The 15,673-nt window shown below is 42.0% G+C and overlaps 1 protein-coding gene across 2 annotated transcripts in view; it reads right to left on the bottom strand.

Moving 5' to 3' along the window:
* Nucleotides 1-15,673, bottom strand: part of LOC147249478 (contactin-associated protein-like 4) — a 73,331-nt gene that overhangs the window by 11,428 nt on the left and 46,230 nt on the right. For both annotated transcript variants that reach the window (XM_086223252.1, XM_086223253.1), the window contains exons 11-18: nucleotides 14,530-14,636; nucleotides 10,764-10,883; nucleotides 10,340-10,537; nucleotides 9,770-9,932; nucleotides 7,838-7,965; nucleotides 6,975-7,145; nucleotides 5,458-5,676; nucleotides 2,218-2,457 (exon numbers count right to left, since the gene is read on the bottom strand). In XM_086223252.1, the coding sequence (XP_086079378.1) occupies nucleotides 2,218-2,457; nucleotides 5,458-5,676; nucleotides 6,975-7,145; nucleotides 7,838-7,965; nucleotides 9,770-9,932; nucleotides 10,340-10,537; nucleotides 10,764-10,883; nucleotides 14,530-14,636 (1,346 nt within the window). The remainder of the gene's footprint in view (nucleotides 1-2,217; nucleotides 2,458-5,457; nucleotides 5,677-6,974; nucleotides 7,146-7,837; nucleotides 7,966-9,769; nucleotides 9,933-10,339; nucleotides 10,538-10,763; nucleotides 10,884-14,529; nucleotides 14,637-15,673) is intronic.

Below are 15,673 nucleotides of genomic sequence, written 5' to 3'. Positions count from 1 at the left end.
TAGTGTATTACACATTTACATGAGAATATGAACTTCAAAAAATATTCAAAAGTAAAAGTATTTGTACAAAATTCTTACTGTAACATGAGTTTTAAGCCACAAATGTACAGTGGGTAGGGAACAATCAGAGAGGAATTGTGTAACCTGCACGTTGTCCAATACTTCCTTTGAAAAACTTGTCGGAAGAATGTCTGGGTGGTAGCTGGGAGTGAGGGATTACGTCAAAAAATATGAGACAGATGTATGGATGGGGAAGAAGGCAGATGAGGTAGAGATTGTAGACGGGCGTCAGATAATATATGGTAGGTGATCAGATTTTGTTGACAAATAGAAAAATGAATAAACCTCCCATATGGTTGTGGTTGGCACAGGACAGGCAGCAGCACCAGAGCTGAAACTAGAACTAATTGTGTGGAACAGAACTTTGGGACTATGGGAGATGATTGTGCCAAAAAATATTTAGCTATTGGAGCTTCAACAGACTGCTGTCAGAATCTCAAAATAAAAACTGTCATATTTATGTTCTTCCTTCAGCACAGGTGCTGTTGTTTAGACGCAGCTGAAGTTTGGCTCTGAGTTTTCTGACTGGAGGAGGGGAAATGGAGTCCATGATGTCTCCACAGGTTTAACTGGCTTTGTGGTCAGTTGGTCTTTATGGGGCTGAAGGGGTTGGACCGTAATAATGGCAAGATATGAATTCCTGTAGGTGTCTTTCAAGAGCGGGAGTAACAAACAGGAAACTGAGGATAGAAAATGGTATGAAACAAAGAGGAGAATCTGATATGGTGATGATCTGAGATGGTCCAGAGAGGCAGTGGTCAGACCGAGAGACGCATACCGGAGATATTCAAACACACTGCCAGTCGACTGTCCACAAAAGCATCCAATCCACAGAACAGGGATTAAAGATCAGAACTTTTTGAATGACCTCTATTGCTACTTTCAGAACTTTAGTCGGTGAAAGAAACTCTTCAGATATTAAGTGTCTGCAGTTCAAAACTGAGCACTGTTAACAGACTATTTTGTCATGGAGACTTTCAACACTGTTCAAGAGCCCTTGATGGGTCCCATGGTAGGTTAGAAGAATCCTTTAAAATAATCTGGATGCTTGACCTTCAGGGACGGGTGTCCATTGTGAGTCACTTGAAGCCAGGCGTTGAGAGGCTGTGCTGTCAGGGTCAGTCTGGTGCCTGCTTACTGAGGATTCTCCTCAGAGAGGTGAAGCTTTGACCTTTGCTCCCTCTATTTTATTGAACTGAACACAGCAGGTTAGAGTGTTTGTGGGCTGTGTAACTTTAACATGAACCCCTTTATTAGCCCACACGTGAATGTGATCTTGTGACACGTAGAGTCCTCTGCTTCCTTCTAGTTGTTCTGATTAACAGAGCTGAGAACAGCTTACACTCGTTTGCGAACCTTTATATTTCTCAAATCTTTGGGCGGAAAGTAATAAACCGCTGCAGGATCGACAGAGGACTTTTGATCACTGCTGGAAATCAGCTCTGTGGCTAACAGGCTAATAGACCTACATGTTTAGTTCAGCAAGATAATTTTCAAATAAACAGCTTTCATGTTTTTAGAAGCGTAAATGTAATCACTCAAAGTCTGAAGCTAATGCTACACTATGAACAAACTGCACCGGCGATACATGAGTTCAACTTCAAGTGTCTTTTGCTTTTGGCTTGATGACATTTGCAGTCTCATTTAGCCACTTGTTTATGAACCACAATTCAACATGAAAACAAAATTCACAAGTGAGACACTTACCGTCGTTATCATAATAAGCAAAATAAAATGTTAAAAGTATAATAAGCAAGTGTTTACCATGGACCACATTTCAGGCATTGAAGTGGAAAACCTATTCAAATTTCCACTGACTTTTTCTGGGTTTTAGGACTCATTCCTCCGCCGCTATTGTAGTAATTCAGCTGGCAGATGTTTCACATCAGAAATGTTCAAGCTTTTTGAAAATGACAATCAGATTCACCTTAAAAGTCAATGATGCTCGATGGATAAAACTCCAACGCTGCAATTTAAACCAAGCATCTGGCAAAATCCAAAAATGGTAACATTTGTTTGTGGTCTTGAACATTGCAACATGGAGGATGTAGGCTTCTCCACAGCTCAAAACCAACAGCATCAATTGCTGCCGCTTTGAGACATCGCCTGACACTGAATCCTGGTCCAGTGTCTATTTGAATCTTTGAATCTCTGTACCTTTATGACAGAAAGCGCCGGTGTAGGCTGACCCGCTGCAGTCACAGGAGAAACCGTTGGCTCTCTCCTCACAGCGACCCTGATTCTGGCAGAGCGAGTCGTAGCTGCTGCAGTGGCCCGGGCAACCAGGTCTGACCCCCGGGGTGATCCTTGCCCTCTCCTCCAGGTCCAGAGTGACGCCATTCAGCTGCAGAGAGCGGATACAACCCAAGAAGCCTTTCTGTCTGGATGCTGTGCCTCCTGTAGACACAAAAAGAATATGCACATAATAAACTGCTGCTATTTCCACGAACTCTATCTCAGCAAGTCAGTAATTTTTCTTTTCTGTGGCTGCATGCTTCGACTGAGGCTGCTCTTGATTGACTGAACTGATAAGCCATCTGGCAGGGTGTGTGACATTCATCCTCTCCACTAACTGGGTCATTTCACCTGAGGATTAATCTTAATACAGCAACATTACAGAGTTTAGACAGGGCAAAATGACATTTCTCTCAGAGCTGGAAGCTGGCACCTTATTTTATATTCACATATGACAGTTGTTATTGTTCTTGCAGATGAGAATTGTCAAGGTATTACTCTGCCACTTTGAGCCTGGAAAAGCTTGAAATCCTCAGGCAAAGCTATATTTCATACCAAGTGAATAATCTGTGAGGCTGGAGTCCCATGACAATGCAATATGAGCACATGGAGGGCATTTAAACATTCAATAAAACTGCACTGAATGAAACACATACACAGAAAACTTTTATGGATGCTTTTTTTTTTCCCTACTGGTAAAAGCTAGAATATTGATTGAAAAAAAAAAATCAAATCCTTAGTGAACTCCAGCTTAAAGGCCAATGACAAATACCACCTCTGGCTGGAGGAGCAGTAAGTGAAAGCAGAGGAACTGTCAGAGAGAGATGTCCTTGGGGGACTCGGAGGAAAAGGCCTGTTTGTCAATGAGGAGTCCAGCCACTTAAGCAGCTTTAGATTCCCACCTCATAGTGTGGGAGTACAAAAGGGTTTGGTATTGCATAAAAATCACCGCCAAGGACACGTTTCATTACATACAGAATCAAACAGAAAGACAGAGCAGCCAACACAGTGAGTGCAACAATAAAATGACTTATTAATATGACTAATAGCTATGTCCAGTACAAGAACGTGTGTGATAGTGTGAATGCACAATCAGTTCTCTCTCTCTCTGGTGATAAAATACATGAAGTTGAGCGAGAATGCTTTCACCTAAGGCAATATTATGGCTTATTAACTCAAACTCTGTTAAGTTATACAGTGCAAATTATTGTTTTGCAAACGAGCTACACCGTAGCCATGTAGATGCCCACGCAGTGTAAATATGATAAGAAGGCATGCTGGTACAGTCTCTGAAACACGTGGCTCCTCAGTGTCGATAACACAACAAGAATTAGCCCCTGGCAGCTCGAAACTTCCTACCAACTAGTCAAGTTGCACTCTGCTTATATATTTGCCAGATTAAAAATAGATCATATTTGGTGTAGATTTTAAGTGAATACACCCCCCCCCCAAAACAAAACAAAACAAAACAAATCAATAAAATAAAAACTTTCAGGTTATCTTGGTGTCCCAGTGGGTGTTTTTACTATTTTTTAAGAGATTTCCTCCCAAGGGTTAGCATTAGCCAGCCAGAGCATGCCAGTTGTCCCAGGTCCTGCCATGTGGAGTTTGGTTGAACGTCTTGTGTCTTCTTGGGTTCCCCTGGGTATTTCGGTGTCTCCCATCATCAAAAACATGTACATTAGCCAATACTCAAGCTGGTGGTCCTGACCACGACACAGACAGAGGGTCTGGAGTTGGTTCCTGAGCACCTCACATGGTTGCTCAGTGCTCTGTAGAGGACAGGTTAAATGCAGAGACTGAAAAACTGACCATAAAGGTTTTCTTATTCTGGACTTGAACTTTGACCACCAAGACGTGTTGAGTTCATCCTGGGGCATCTGTGGAGTTTTGTGCCAAATTTGAAGAAATTGGTGGTGTTTTTAGAAATGCACCACCTGAAAACACAATGCACCTGGCATAAAAAAACACAAGGCATTAAGAGGACATTGAACAATGACCAGGAAAATTCTTTGCTTTGTTTTTAGGAAAATTATGACGATTGATGTTGAACTTTTGAATCGAAACTGTCATTTGATGAGATATTGAAGCATCTTTTCATACAATAATACATTTGTGTCAAATTGTGTCATAATCATTCGTGTATGCATTACATGGTTACAGCTCAAAACCTTTTTTTGTATGCGCAGTCACAGTGGCCTTTCACTTTTAACCACCAAAATCTAATCACTTCACCCTGAAGTCCAAGTGAACATTTATTTTTTACTGTTTTCAAATAATTTCCCAGAGGGCCTCCCTGAGACATCAGGAGGATGGGATCCACATCTTGAAAACAGCAGGAAAACAACGTTTCCAAACTCTCAGCGTCACCAGTAAAACACAACCGGAGCAGCCGTGAGCATCTGAGAGGGATGACTCACGGTCTCTTCTCCTGGCTGTTCCAGCGGCATGACGCTCAACCAGCGCCGTGGCAAGGTTATTTATCAAAGGTAATTATTGTTTGGTATTGAGAAAGCATGAACTCAGCAACTACATTTTTTTCAGCCGAGAACCTAATTTGGCCAGAAGCTGCAGCCTCTGTTGACACAGCTACAGCTTCTTCTTTACATACTGCAGGACACTCAGAGTGACTCTTACTCTAAGTCAACTGCTGCAATTGTCTTTACTTGAACAGCTGCCGAAGACGGATTTGTGTGGTGCAGTGGCAAAACTTTTATTCTACGTCAAAATACCTTGCAGTGTTTACTGTGCAATGTGGCGATTTAGTTTCTCTGAATGGCTTCTCGAGATGAGCAGGTTAGGTAAAAACACTCTAATCTCTTTGTTCACTCAGCTCATTAGATTCTTCTCAGCAGATCTTTTTGTGGATGCGGGTGGAAACATTTGCTCAATTTTAAAGGAGTGTTGATAAGATAAAATAAGAAGATAAGAAAGGATTAAATCTGCCAGCAATTATCACCAGCAGTCAGATACTAATGAGCAATAGAATCCAGCCATTCCTAATCATAATCCTCACCAAAACCTAACCCTGACTCCTAAAACCCAAATCCAAACTCTGATAAAGCTTTAAAATCCTTGCACTTTGAATTTTCCTCACGGTATTTTGAGCGTATTTGAAAGCTCTCCCACACACAGAGACACATTCCCACTCCTCCCTCTCACCTATGAATAACTGGCTGTTGAGCTGCAGATGAATGTGTCCATCAGAAGGAGCTTCCTGTGCGGCGACGGGGAGCTCGTCGACACAAAGTGACGCCTCCTTCACATTTCGCTCAGCTCTCACACTGTGCCATCGGTTGTCATTCAGGGGGACACTTGTCAGGACTCTGACCGCCAATGGGCCGTTCCCCACGTCGAAGGAGAAGAGGACCTCGAAGGAGGCTAGAGAGGAGGGAAGAGGATCAGAGTGGCTTGAGTAAGAAATGCCAGAGGTACAGAGTGACTGGGTAGGTAGCGTTGATCTGCCTCAGGTGCAGCTGTGCTGTGTTCAAATATGAGTAAGCTACTAAGCTACCGATGTTCCATCCATCCATCCATCCATCCATCCATTTTCTATACCACTTATCTGGGTCACGGGGGGGTGGAGCTTATCCCAGCTGACACTGGGCACAGGGTGAGCTTTCATCCTGGATGGGTTGCCAGTCCATTACAGGGCCATCAGGAGCAATTAGGGGTTCAGTATCTTGCTTGATACATGGTCACCGGGGGAAGTGAGGACGGAACCAGCAACCCTTCGGTTGCTAGACGGCCTCACTACCACTGAGCCATGCAACGTTACTGATGTTTCATATGGTAAATCTTTTACTTGTTAAAAATGTTACACAGTGAATCTGTTATACCACCACGTCTGCCTTTGCAGTAACTTTAATTAAACTCGAGCATCCGGGCCTCTTTTCCACTTTGTCGACGCGACACATGAAGGCAACATGCGACTTGCGAGCGATTTAAATTTAGATACAAGTGAGATTTGTATGCCATCAGATGGACACAAATCCAATCCATCACTGCTGTTCATTGTTAAGACATGCACTCTAAATATGTGCTGAGACTGAAACTCCCAACCTAATCTGGGTTAGATCCTTCTCATTAATCTTCACCGCGTTTACACATCTCAATTAGCTTAAAAATGTAACCTATAATAAAGGGAGGTGAACTCAAGGCCTCATGGAGTCCTTTCATCCATCATCAGAGCGCCAGCCTGTCTGTGCTCCACATTTTGGGGTAAAGTTAGCAGAGTGGTGACATCTGCGCGAGAACAAAACATCATCCCTCATGGTTGAAGCTGACAAAGGAGAGAGAAGCTGTGAACGTTGTGGGATTATGGAACCATATGATAGAAAAGCCCAGAGGCAGAACTGAATTTAGAAAGTGCTCTCTGGCCCAGCTCCAGTCATGTTAACAGCAGTAATAATGATATAAAGCCACCTCAACACCGACTGTCATAACATCCGCAATAATAGTGCAGCAGCAAGATAGGGCTAAAACTCTGTTGCAGTTCTTTAGGGAGGAGGTGTGTGTCACTGTGCATGTGAGTGAGTGAAATAGAGAAAGAATAGAAAAAAAAGAATGTCAGAAACACAATATTGATGTCATGCTTTCAGCCCCACAGGTCATCTTTATGCACACACACACAAAAAAATCATATGATAATGAGACAAAACAGTTGAGCGCTCACTTACAGCTGAGTTCAATCCGAATGAAATCTTTGATGCCCAGATTTTCCAGGAAGACCCCAGAGGAGGATGTTGTCTTAAACAGAAAGGAGATGTCAGCATTCAGCTCTCCGTGAAAGGTGGGGAAGTGAAGGTAAGATGTCTCCTTGTCAAAGGACGCAGCGTTCCAGAAGTTTTCTGTGACACAAATGAGGGCTGTGCTTAACAGATGCTCCTTTTTATTGTTGTAATATATAAAAAAGGTGTAAGTCTTTTTTTTTAACCTGGAACAAAGCTTGTTACAGTAAAACTCATTATGATGGCTGTTTAATGAAATTCATAGTTGACAAATGAACCAACTGTTCAGCTAATTAGCTAAGAACAAAGGCATACACCACCTCATTCATGTTGAGTTATCTTGCAAGGAACGTTCATTTGTATATTTATTTGTTTATTAGCTGATTGAAATTAAAACAGAAGCAATTCTACCAATGCCACTTGGGTTAATTCTTTATATAGTATATCTTTAATTAGAAGGTGTTAGTGGAGAACATGAAATAAGCATTCTTGCTGTTGAAATGACAATATGCATCAATCTATTTTTCCTGATTAGTTTCAAGGAAAGAGAGATTATGTAGATTATGTATCTGGATGGAGATGTCTCCTGTTTCACTCCAGGCTAGGTTCATAAAAACTGTTCTTTAAAAAGGATCCCTTAACCCCCCCCCCCCCCCCCCCCCCCCAGAGAAAAGCCCACAGTCTTCAATGAATAGTCAAAGAGGCAGCTAAACGTGCTGAGTGAAGTAAAAGCTGTGCAACAGTCAATGAAACGATTGACACCATCACTGTGCGAAGCTAAAACCATGAGAGTTCAATGTCAATGGACTTACTGTCTCCATGACAACGGAGCGGTCCCACCTCATAGGCAGCCTCTGAACCCGGCCGCTGGATGTCACCCAGAATCAGGGACCTGACTGGGAGTGTCTCCTTATGGGTGAGCAGTCCTGAATCATTAGTCCTGGTGGAGGAGATGCAGTGATGAGGAGGAGGAGAAAAAAAACAAAGGAGAAAAATGAGGAAAAGAACAGGTGGAGGACAAGACAGAGAAGGAGAACAAGAGAGATTCAGGACACAAGACAGAAAAGGAAGAATACCACAAGTGGAGAACAACAAGAAGAAAGAGGAGGACCACAAGAAGGATGTAGGAGAGAAATAAACAAGCAGAAAGAAGAGGAAGAGCACAGGTGGAGGACAAGAAGAAGGATAAGAAGAAGAAGGACCACAGGAGGGAAGTAGGACAGAGGTAGAAGAAGAAGAGAGAGGAGGAAGAGAATGTGTAGGACAACAAGAAGGAAGACCAAAAGAGGGATGTAGGACAGAAGAAAAACAAGAAAAACAAGGACATTGGAGGAGGAGAAGATGACAACATCAGAAACTGTGTTTAAAAATGTATCTCGATTACACACATCTCTCGATTTATCTTACAGTCAGATGTTCAAATTAAGAAATGCATTTCAGCTAAGACCAGTAGCTGAGTCGCTGTGTAGGTGACCGTGTCTTCAGAAGGAACGTAGGCTGTGTTATTTAGCTCTGTCCTGCTTCAGACTCCATCTGCCAGCTTTATTGCATGGAAACTTTGGGCGGGGGGGGGGGGGGGGAGACAAAACTAAAACTAGGACTGCAGGCATGTAGACACGGCTGGTGGATCTGATGAGATGTTGACGGCACTAGAAAATCTATAAAAAGTCGTACAGATTTGGCAAGGAAGATAATAGGAAGAGACCTTTGGCTATGCAGGCGGTAGCAGGATTGGTTACAATACACACAAATGGGTCTAACAGCAGAAACTGGTCTCAGGATTGGAGAATGTGACCTAAATACAGAATTGCTTACAGTATGGATAAAAGGATTTAAATACAGGATTAGATCAAAGTGGGAGGTTTAAATATCTTAGGATTTGTCTCAGATGTCTCATTTTGTCCAGTAAGGCGGGATGTGATGGCAATCACCCGTTTGAATTAAGGACTCAAGATTACACCTGAAATACACGTTTTAATTAAACATTTACTCTTAGATATAATTGAACCATGCCCTAGAGTCAGCATTATTTCTGTTCCAAGGCCTTACAAATGCGTGAGTGCATTTTCGTCAGATTTCACCAGATGGTGATGTTGAGACTGAAAAGGTTTGAGTTTCTTTCTGATTGGCTGGCAGGTGTCAGCTACGATGGCGGGTATTCCGTTAGATTAGATCGTTTAATGACCACTCACGGTGGACATTTTCATAACCGCATTAAAATGACACAGTATCAAGTACTGCACGCTGGGTTTACCTGCACAGCTGCGGTCACCTTTTGTGTCACGTACCAAACAAGTTAGCAAACATAAACTGTGGAACGCCGGACTTCAAATCAAACTGTACTTAATTTCGTCCTTTTACATGTAGTTTCACTCACCATGATACCTCCCTCCACAGTTCATGGGAAAACTGAGTGATATCAGAGCCTAGAGTTGATACCCAACAGCATTATCTAGGCATGTAACCCCACTTTGTGCAGCACAATGTCAATCACACGAATCTGTTCACTCTCTACCTGATCAACAACTGGAGTTTTTCTAATATGATGTAAACATTCTGATGGAATCCAATTTGCTACGCCTCTATTGTGATTGACCACCCCCTGCTGGCTGTTAGAGAGCATATAAGTATAAGAAACATCGTCATTCCAGGATGAAAGGCTCCCACCGTAGTCCAAAACTAAAAATCCAGTGTACGTGTTTGACATGAATAAACGGACACGGGATCCAGTTCAGCTTCAGTACCACTGGTCGGAGTCAGCGTCACAATTGCAGAAGTGATTTGAATCCAGACAGTTGTCCTGCAGGCTGCAAGCACACTGTCTGCTGGCCGGCAGAGCTCCAGCCCAGTATGTCTGGACTTGCCCAGGACCTGGACCCCCCATCCACCAGCTGAGTGGAACCCCCTCTGAAACACACATATATGGGCACCATTAATCACAAGCCCTTTTCACTCAACTTATCAATTACATCCACATGTGAGACCACATTTGGTGTCAAAGGTAAATAAGAAGTGCATCCATAACGACAGCGTCGGGCACCAGTACTTCTCTACGTTAAGATTAAATATTTTGACTGCAGTCAATTTGTGTTACAGGACAATGTTGATACACCAGAAAGCAACATTCTTATGTTTTCAATTTTCTTCGCTAACTATTGGAGTTTAGTGGTACTGGTTTTAACACAGCTAATATTACCTGAACCCTGAATAGCTGCTGACGACCAGGTTAGCACCTTGAAGTCACGTGAGGTGTATCAGCCCTGGTTTTACCCTTCTGGGGGTGTGGTTTTCAGAGGTTCATCTTCTGTGTTTACCTGGTGTGTTGAGGAGGCGGGACTTCCTGCAGAAGTAAGACAGCTCCTGCTCACAGTGCTCTGATTGGCTGATAATAGCCGCCAACTGCTCCTCTTCAGATGCATAGTCAAAATGGGCTGAATATTGGTGCGTTTCAGGGGAAGAATGCAGTCTGGTCAGCTCAGTGTTGTTATGCTGGATCACCATCCATGCCCTGTCTTATGGCAGAGTGTGAAAAAGAAATAACTTTGTTAATAATAGCAGTCCTAAGAGATCTGGAGGTAAAGATGGGAAGATGCGTGTGGGCAGAGAAGTCATCTGGGTCTGTCAACAAATAGTATGAAATGAACTTTTTTAAAGGCTCCTTCTTGAACCAGTTTACTGAGTTCAATTGTGTTACCGGCTGTTGCTGAATGTGTGCCATATGTTCACTTTGTGTCTTACCTGTCATGTTACAATATACAAGCAGGGGTTTGATGGGTCCACTGCCATCCACGTCGATGTAATAATGTCCTGAAGTGTTGCCTTTGTGTTTGTAGGCCTCACACGACTGTTCATAACTTGCTGTGGGGAAAAAAAACAACAACAAAATAACAAAAATGAGCAATGACTAAGCTCTTATAATAACAATAATGATTATCCTATTGTACATCAGTATTAACTCCAAAGTCAACAATGGGCAGAATTAGTTTATGCAATAATTCCGATAATAACCTGCTCTTGCAGGTCAATTTAAGATGGTATTCATTGTAAACGGATTGTATAGCAGTGGTTGGCTACCTGGATATTAACAAGAGGCGTTTTTTATGTGAGCTAAACCACATTAGCAAAGTTTAGAGCGATAAGCTCTTTATCTTTAGTCACTTGCCAATTCATTAGATACGCCTGGATAAAACTAAGGCAATATAATACAGCTCTGTAATAATTCCTCTCTTGATGTTCATTTAGTTCAGGCTGTAAACTGTGATGCTGTTGAACAGCCACAGGTTATTATGAAAATTTCTTGACAATTTAACCCTAATTCAATTATATGGGTCGGAGAAAATATTAATACACGAACAATTCCCTCAAACAAATTCAACTAGAGGTTGCTCAGAGTGCAGACTCAGCCAAACCCAGTGAAAATAAAGAAGGGAAAGCAGTCAGACAGAAATTACATTCTTTTTTGCGTCCTTTGGACAAAAATGTAATTTTAACAAATTTCTTCCAAACAGAATGCTCTGAAAAAGAAGATGTTTTCTTTTGAACATGTCCAGACTTTCCCTTTTGAATCAAATAACGAAAACCTGGATGTCAGTGAGTGCTGAATTTGACAAAAAGCCGTAACTTTGTTGGTGTTGTCAATGATACAGAATGCCACTACAAATAGTTCAACATGTGTTCATTAATACAAAGAGAAAAAAAGGGTTTGACCCAGAAATATCAATCAAAATACAAGCGTGTGTGAGCCTGAATTAGCTTTGATCCGGCCTCCAGCTGCTCACACAACGTAAAGAGATTCACTCGATGCTTGGCAGTGCAATCAAAGCCACAATCGCTTTAATTTGACACACCTGAAATAATGTAGGCAGTGTCTAAGATGAAATCCATTTATTTGGAAAGACAATTGCGCCTGAAGACTCACTCACTTCTCTAACACGCTTTTTGCCCCCCCCCCGTCTCTCTGCTTCTCTTTCAGTCTCAACGCTCAAACTTCCCTCCTTTCCATCACTGCCATTCTCTCTGATAGCACGCAAGAGCGAGTTGACTGATTCTGTGGTTCAGGATGAGGCCAACAAGAACTCTTTCATACCAATGTTTTAACCTCAATAGTAGAAGTTTTTCTCTCTCACACAAAAAAAACCATGTAATACATCATAGATGCTTCTAAGACTGACGGTAAGGACAGGGAGTGATGCGTTTTCTTAGATTTCTTCCATGAAAACATCTACAAATAAACTGCCTTGCAACTTGCAGAAGTGTGATATTCTGGATTCAAGTAATCCTCACTATGATGCTGTGGTTGATGTGTATTGTTTGAAACAAGAAGTGGGAGGAAACTCCTGTAAACCAGGATGGGATCCCTTTGTTTTTGCCACTGTGCCCGGGGTCAGGACCGGGGCCAGAAGACTGCAAGGTTGAGTGAGTTCCTGGCTGGGGAACAGCGACATGCAGTACCATACTTGACTATGCAACGGGCCCAATTCCCAGTCGTTTCCCAATTCCCAGTCATTTCTCCATTGCCGGGGATGCATTGTTTTTGTCCACATTCTCTGTGAATCATTGGATACTCAGGGAGCTCAGTACTTTCTATGAAACACAAGAAGAAGGTGGAAGAAAAGCTGATAGTTGCAGATGTAGCAATACATTTGTTAGTTTGTTTAATTCCTTAGTTGATATACAGTATGTATCTATCTCCATCCAGGCACAACAGTAACTTTCAAGCACCTCCCTAGAAATCAATTACTGAGCCAAACACATTTTCCTTTGTAAATTCAGGTCACTTCAATATTTTCATTTTGTTTACTTTTTGAATATAACCATGTCATTCTTGATGTTGTTCCTTCGCCTGTCAAAAAGTGATACCGTCTGATTGACAGGAGTTGAGTCTCATGAAGCTCTTGTCTGATGGGATTTAAGTGAAGAACAACTCCTCAATACACGTGTCATGAGAGAGGAGAGGATCTGCAGGTGTAACAAAGTCAAGTATAAGACCTGAGCAGCCTTTGGAATTAAACGAAACTCTAATTTACTCAGCATAATAAAGTACCACCAATCTGTTTACCCAATTCCCGACTGAGCTCTGCTAATTAAAGTTCTGAAACAATGGAATAAGAAAAAGACACAAGATAATTAACTGTTGGGGGACCTGGTATCTCAGCGCTATTACAGCAGATGTAAATGAAAACACGTCTGGAATATTAACCTTATTCTACACAGTCATTTTAGCATCTTTCAGCAGTTGTTTCTGCAAGTTTTACAGCCTGCAACATCGTGTTCACTCACTGACTCTACAGCTGCAGCATGGACGAGGTTTGCTGCCCGCTGGTGAAAACAGCTGAATATCGAACATGTAAAGAGCGACAGACTTCCATCCGGAGTTGGTGGATGTCAGCTCAGAGCTCCGAAGTGGAACAGAAGTAATAAATTCTAACCTCTCATCATTACTGTAATAAAGTATACATATATTTCATTTTTCTAAATATTCTGTTCAAGTCCGTAGTTTGATATACATAATACAATGTAATCTACTCTTCTAGTTTTAAAATCAATTCGGGCTCATATTCATTTCATCTACCTGCTAATAGTCAACTGATTGCAAGTGGTCCAATGAAGATGATGAGAAATGAATGTTTGCTGGGTGCGAATCGTTTCCACTCCTGTCAGGAGCTGAAAGGGAATGAACACCGGTGTCTGGAGACCAGAAGCAAAACAACTGCTTATCAGGACTGTTGGCACGACGTATGAAATGTGACGCTCCTGAAGAAAGACAGCAGTTTAGTTCAAGAGTATTACAGCTTGTTGGTCCACTTGTAGTTTTTGGAGCCCGTCATGACTCCAGGGGGCTAACTGGCTCTGATCTCTGCTGGTGGCTGGAACCTGCACATGTATGAAAGGTAGAGTCTGAGAGGGACTTTGGCACATTGATGAGGCATCATGTCCAGCTGTCAGAGGAGGTTCTGTCAAGAACAGCAAATAGCAAAGGCAGATGTACTAATGAAAGTCAATTTCTGCTCTGTCTGTGCTGAAAATGATTATTCAACTGGGTGTTCATACTCTATTCGAAGCATCTGGCACCCACTGTTAACAGCTGCATGTGACAACCTGTATTTAAATGGAATGATAGCCCCGGAAGCCATGCACGTCATTCTTGCACAATTGACTCGATCATTACATCCTTCAAATATAATCAAAATTGAATTTTTTTGTGCTCATGCTGTTGCTGCTGCATGTTGGGAAAGATGTGCAAATGATCAACTCTGACACATTCAACAGTAGTTTAGAGGTTAAAAACAAGCAACTATATGTCTTCTATCTCATGCCTCCGCAAAAAAAAGAATCAATCAATTCAGCTTGAAGAAAACTAGGAATTTTAGGCACTTTATGAGGAATTTTGAGAATAGCTATTCTGATCACAATTGAAAACTTAAAATAACGGCAATCTCTGCATTTTGCGTTCCAGTTTCAGACATTGTAAAGACTTGTGAATGACATGTTGACAGCGACTTACAGCTGTGGCAGGTGGCGCCTCTATAGCCGCTATTGGAGCAGTTACAGTGGAAGGTGCTCCATGACTGAGTACATTTCCCTCCGTGTTCGCAGTGACTGGGAGAACACCTGAGAGACAGACAGATGCAGAGAGACAGGGAGAGAAGTTTACTGTCTAACTGTCAAGTATTCCCTAAAACTGATCTCAAGGGTGCTGGGATGAAAGCAGACTTTCAGCACACCTGACACTCCTGATGAGCAGGTGTGTAGGAGCGACCTGAATAAGAAATTCCTAATAACAAAAAAGGTGTCTTTTAAAGAAAAGTTCACAGGTCTTTATTTTCATGTCAAGTGGAGAGCAGCTGAATGTTCTGAGAATTTGTTTGAAAAATACTTTTGCTGCTATGTTAACTACCATTGCATCACCACGAGGCGGAACTCTTGAACTCCCACCTGGCCCGTCTCTCAGAATGATGTCACATTTCTTTCTTCATCTTGGTGAATTTTGAACCATGAAAAAAAAAAAAAAACCCAAACAAAAAAGACACCCCTTTTTCAGCATATTCGTCTTCTCTCATCAGTTGCTCCTAAAATACCTGCCACGTTTCCACGAACATCGTCGTTTTCCTTCTTCTCTTGCATATGAAATTTAAAGTATGTAGCCATTAAAATAAAAAAGATAGAGAGGAAAAGGTCATGGTGAAGTTAATTATTTGAGGCCAGCCACTGACTGACGCCGGGTCTGCAGTGGACGCTGGATGGATGTGGTGGACCTGTTCGAGGTGAGAGGGTTCGTTTTCTGTTGAGAGCTAAAGACATGTTGGAGCCAGCAGCAAAAATGCTTTAATTAATTGCGTATTTGGCTGCTACTTAACTGGCAGTATAGCAGAGAAGCTAATAAGATCATTTGTATTTGCAGCTATTAACACCAGACTGGAAATACATGACACAGACTTCTACTCACTGCGTTTTATTCACACCTCTTTTTATGTGACTATTTTCGTGTAAAACTCAGGTTTTGGGGTTTTTTTATACTTCAAATTTCAATCTTTTTTCCTGTTATCGCTGGCTTCCTCAGGCCTGGTGTCTCCCTCATGGTTCCGTCTGGACCCTGTTGAGTTTAACACTGGACTTTTGGGGTTTGGACACGTAGTTTATATTATCGT

The sequence above is a fragment of the Aulostomus chinensis genome, chromosome 14 (assembly GCF_037954235.1).
Source record: "Aulostomus chinensis isolate RoL2024-O1b breed Wild chromosome 14, RoL_Achi_v1.0, whole genome shotgun sequence".
In the NCBI taxonomy this organism is placed as follows: Eukaryota; Metazoa; Chordata; class Actinopteri; order Syngnathiformes; family Aulostomidae; genus Aulostomus; species Aulostomus chinensis.
Note: the sequence above shows the minus strand (reverse complement) of the source record. Positions and strands in the feature narration are given on the sequence as shown.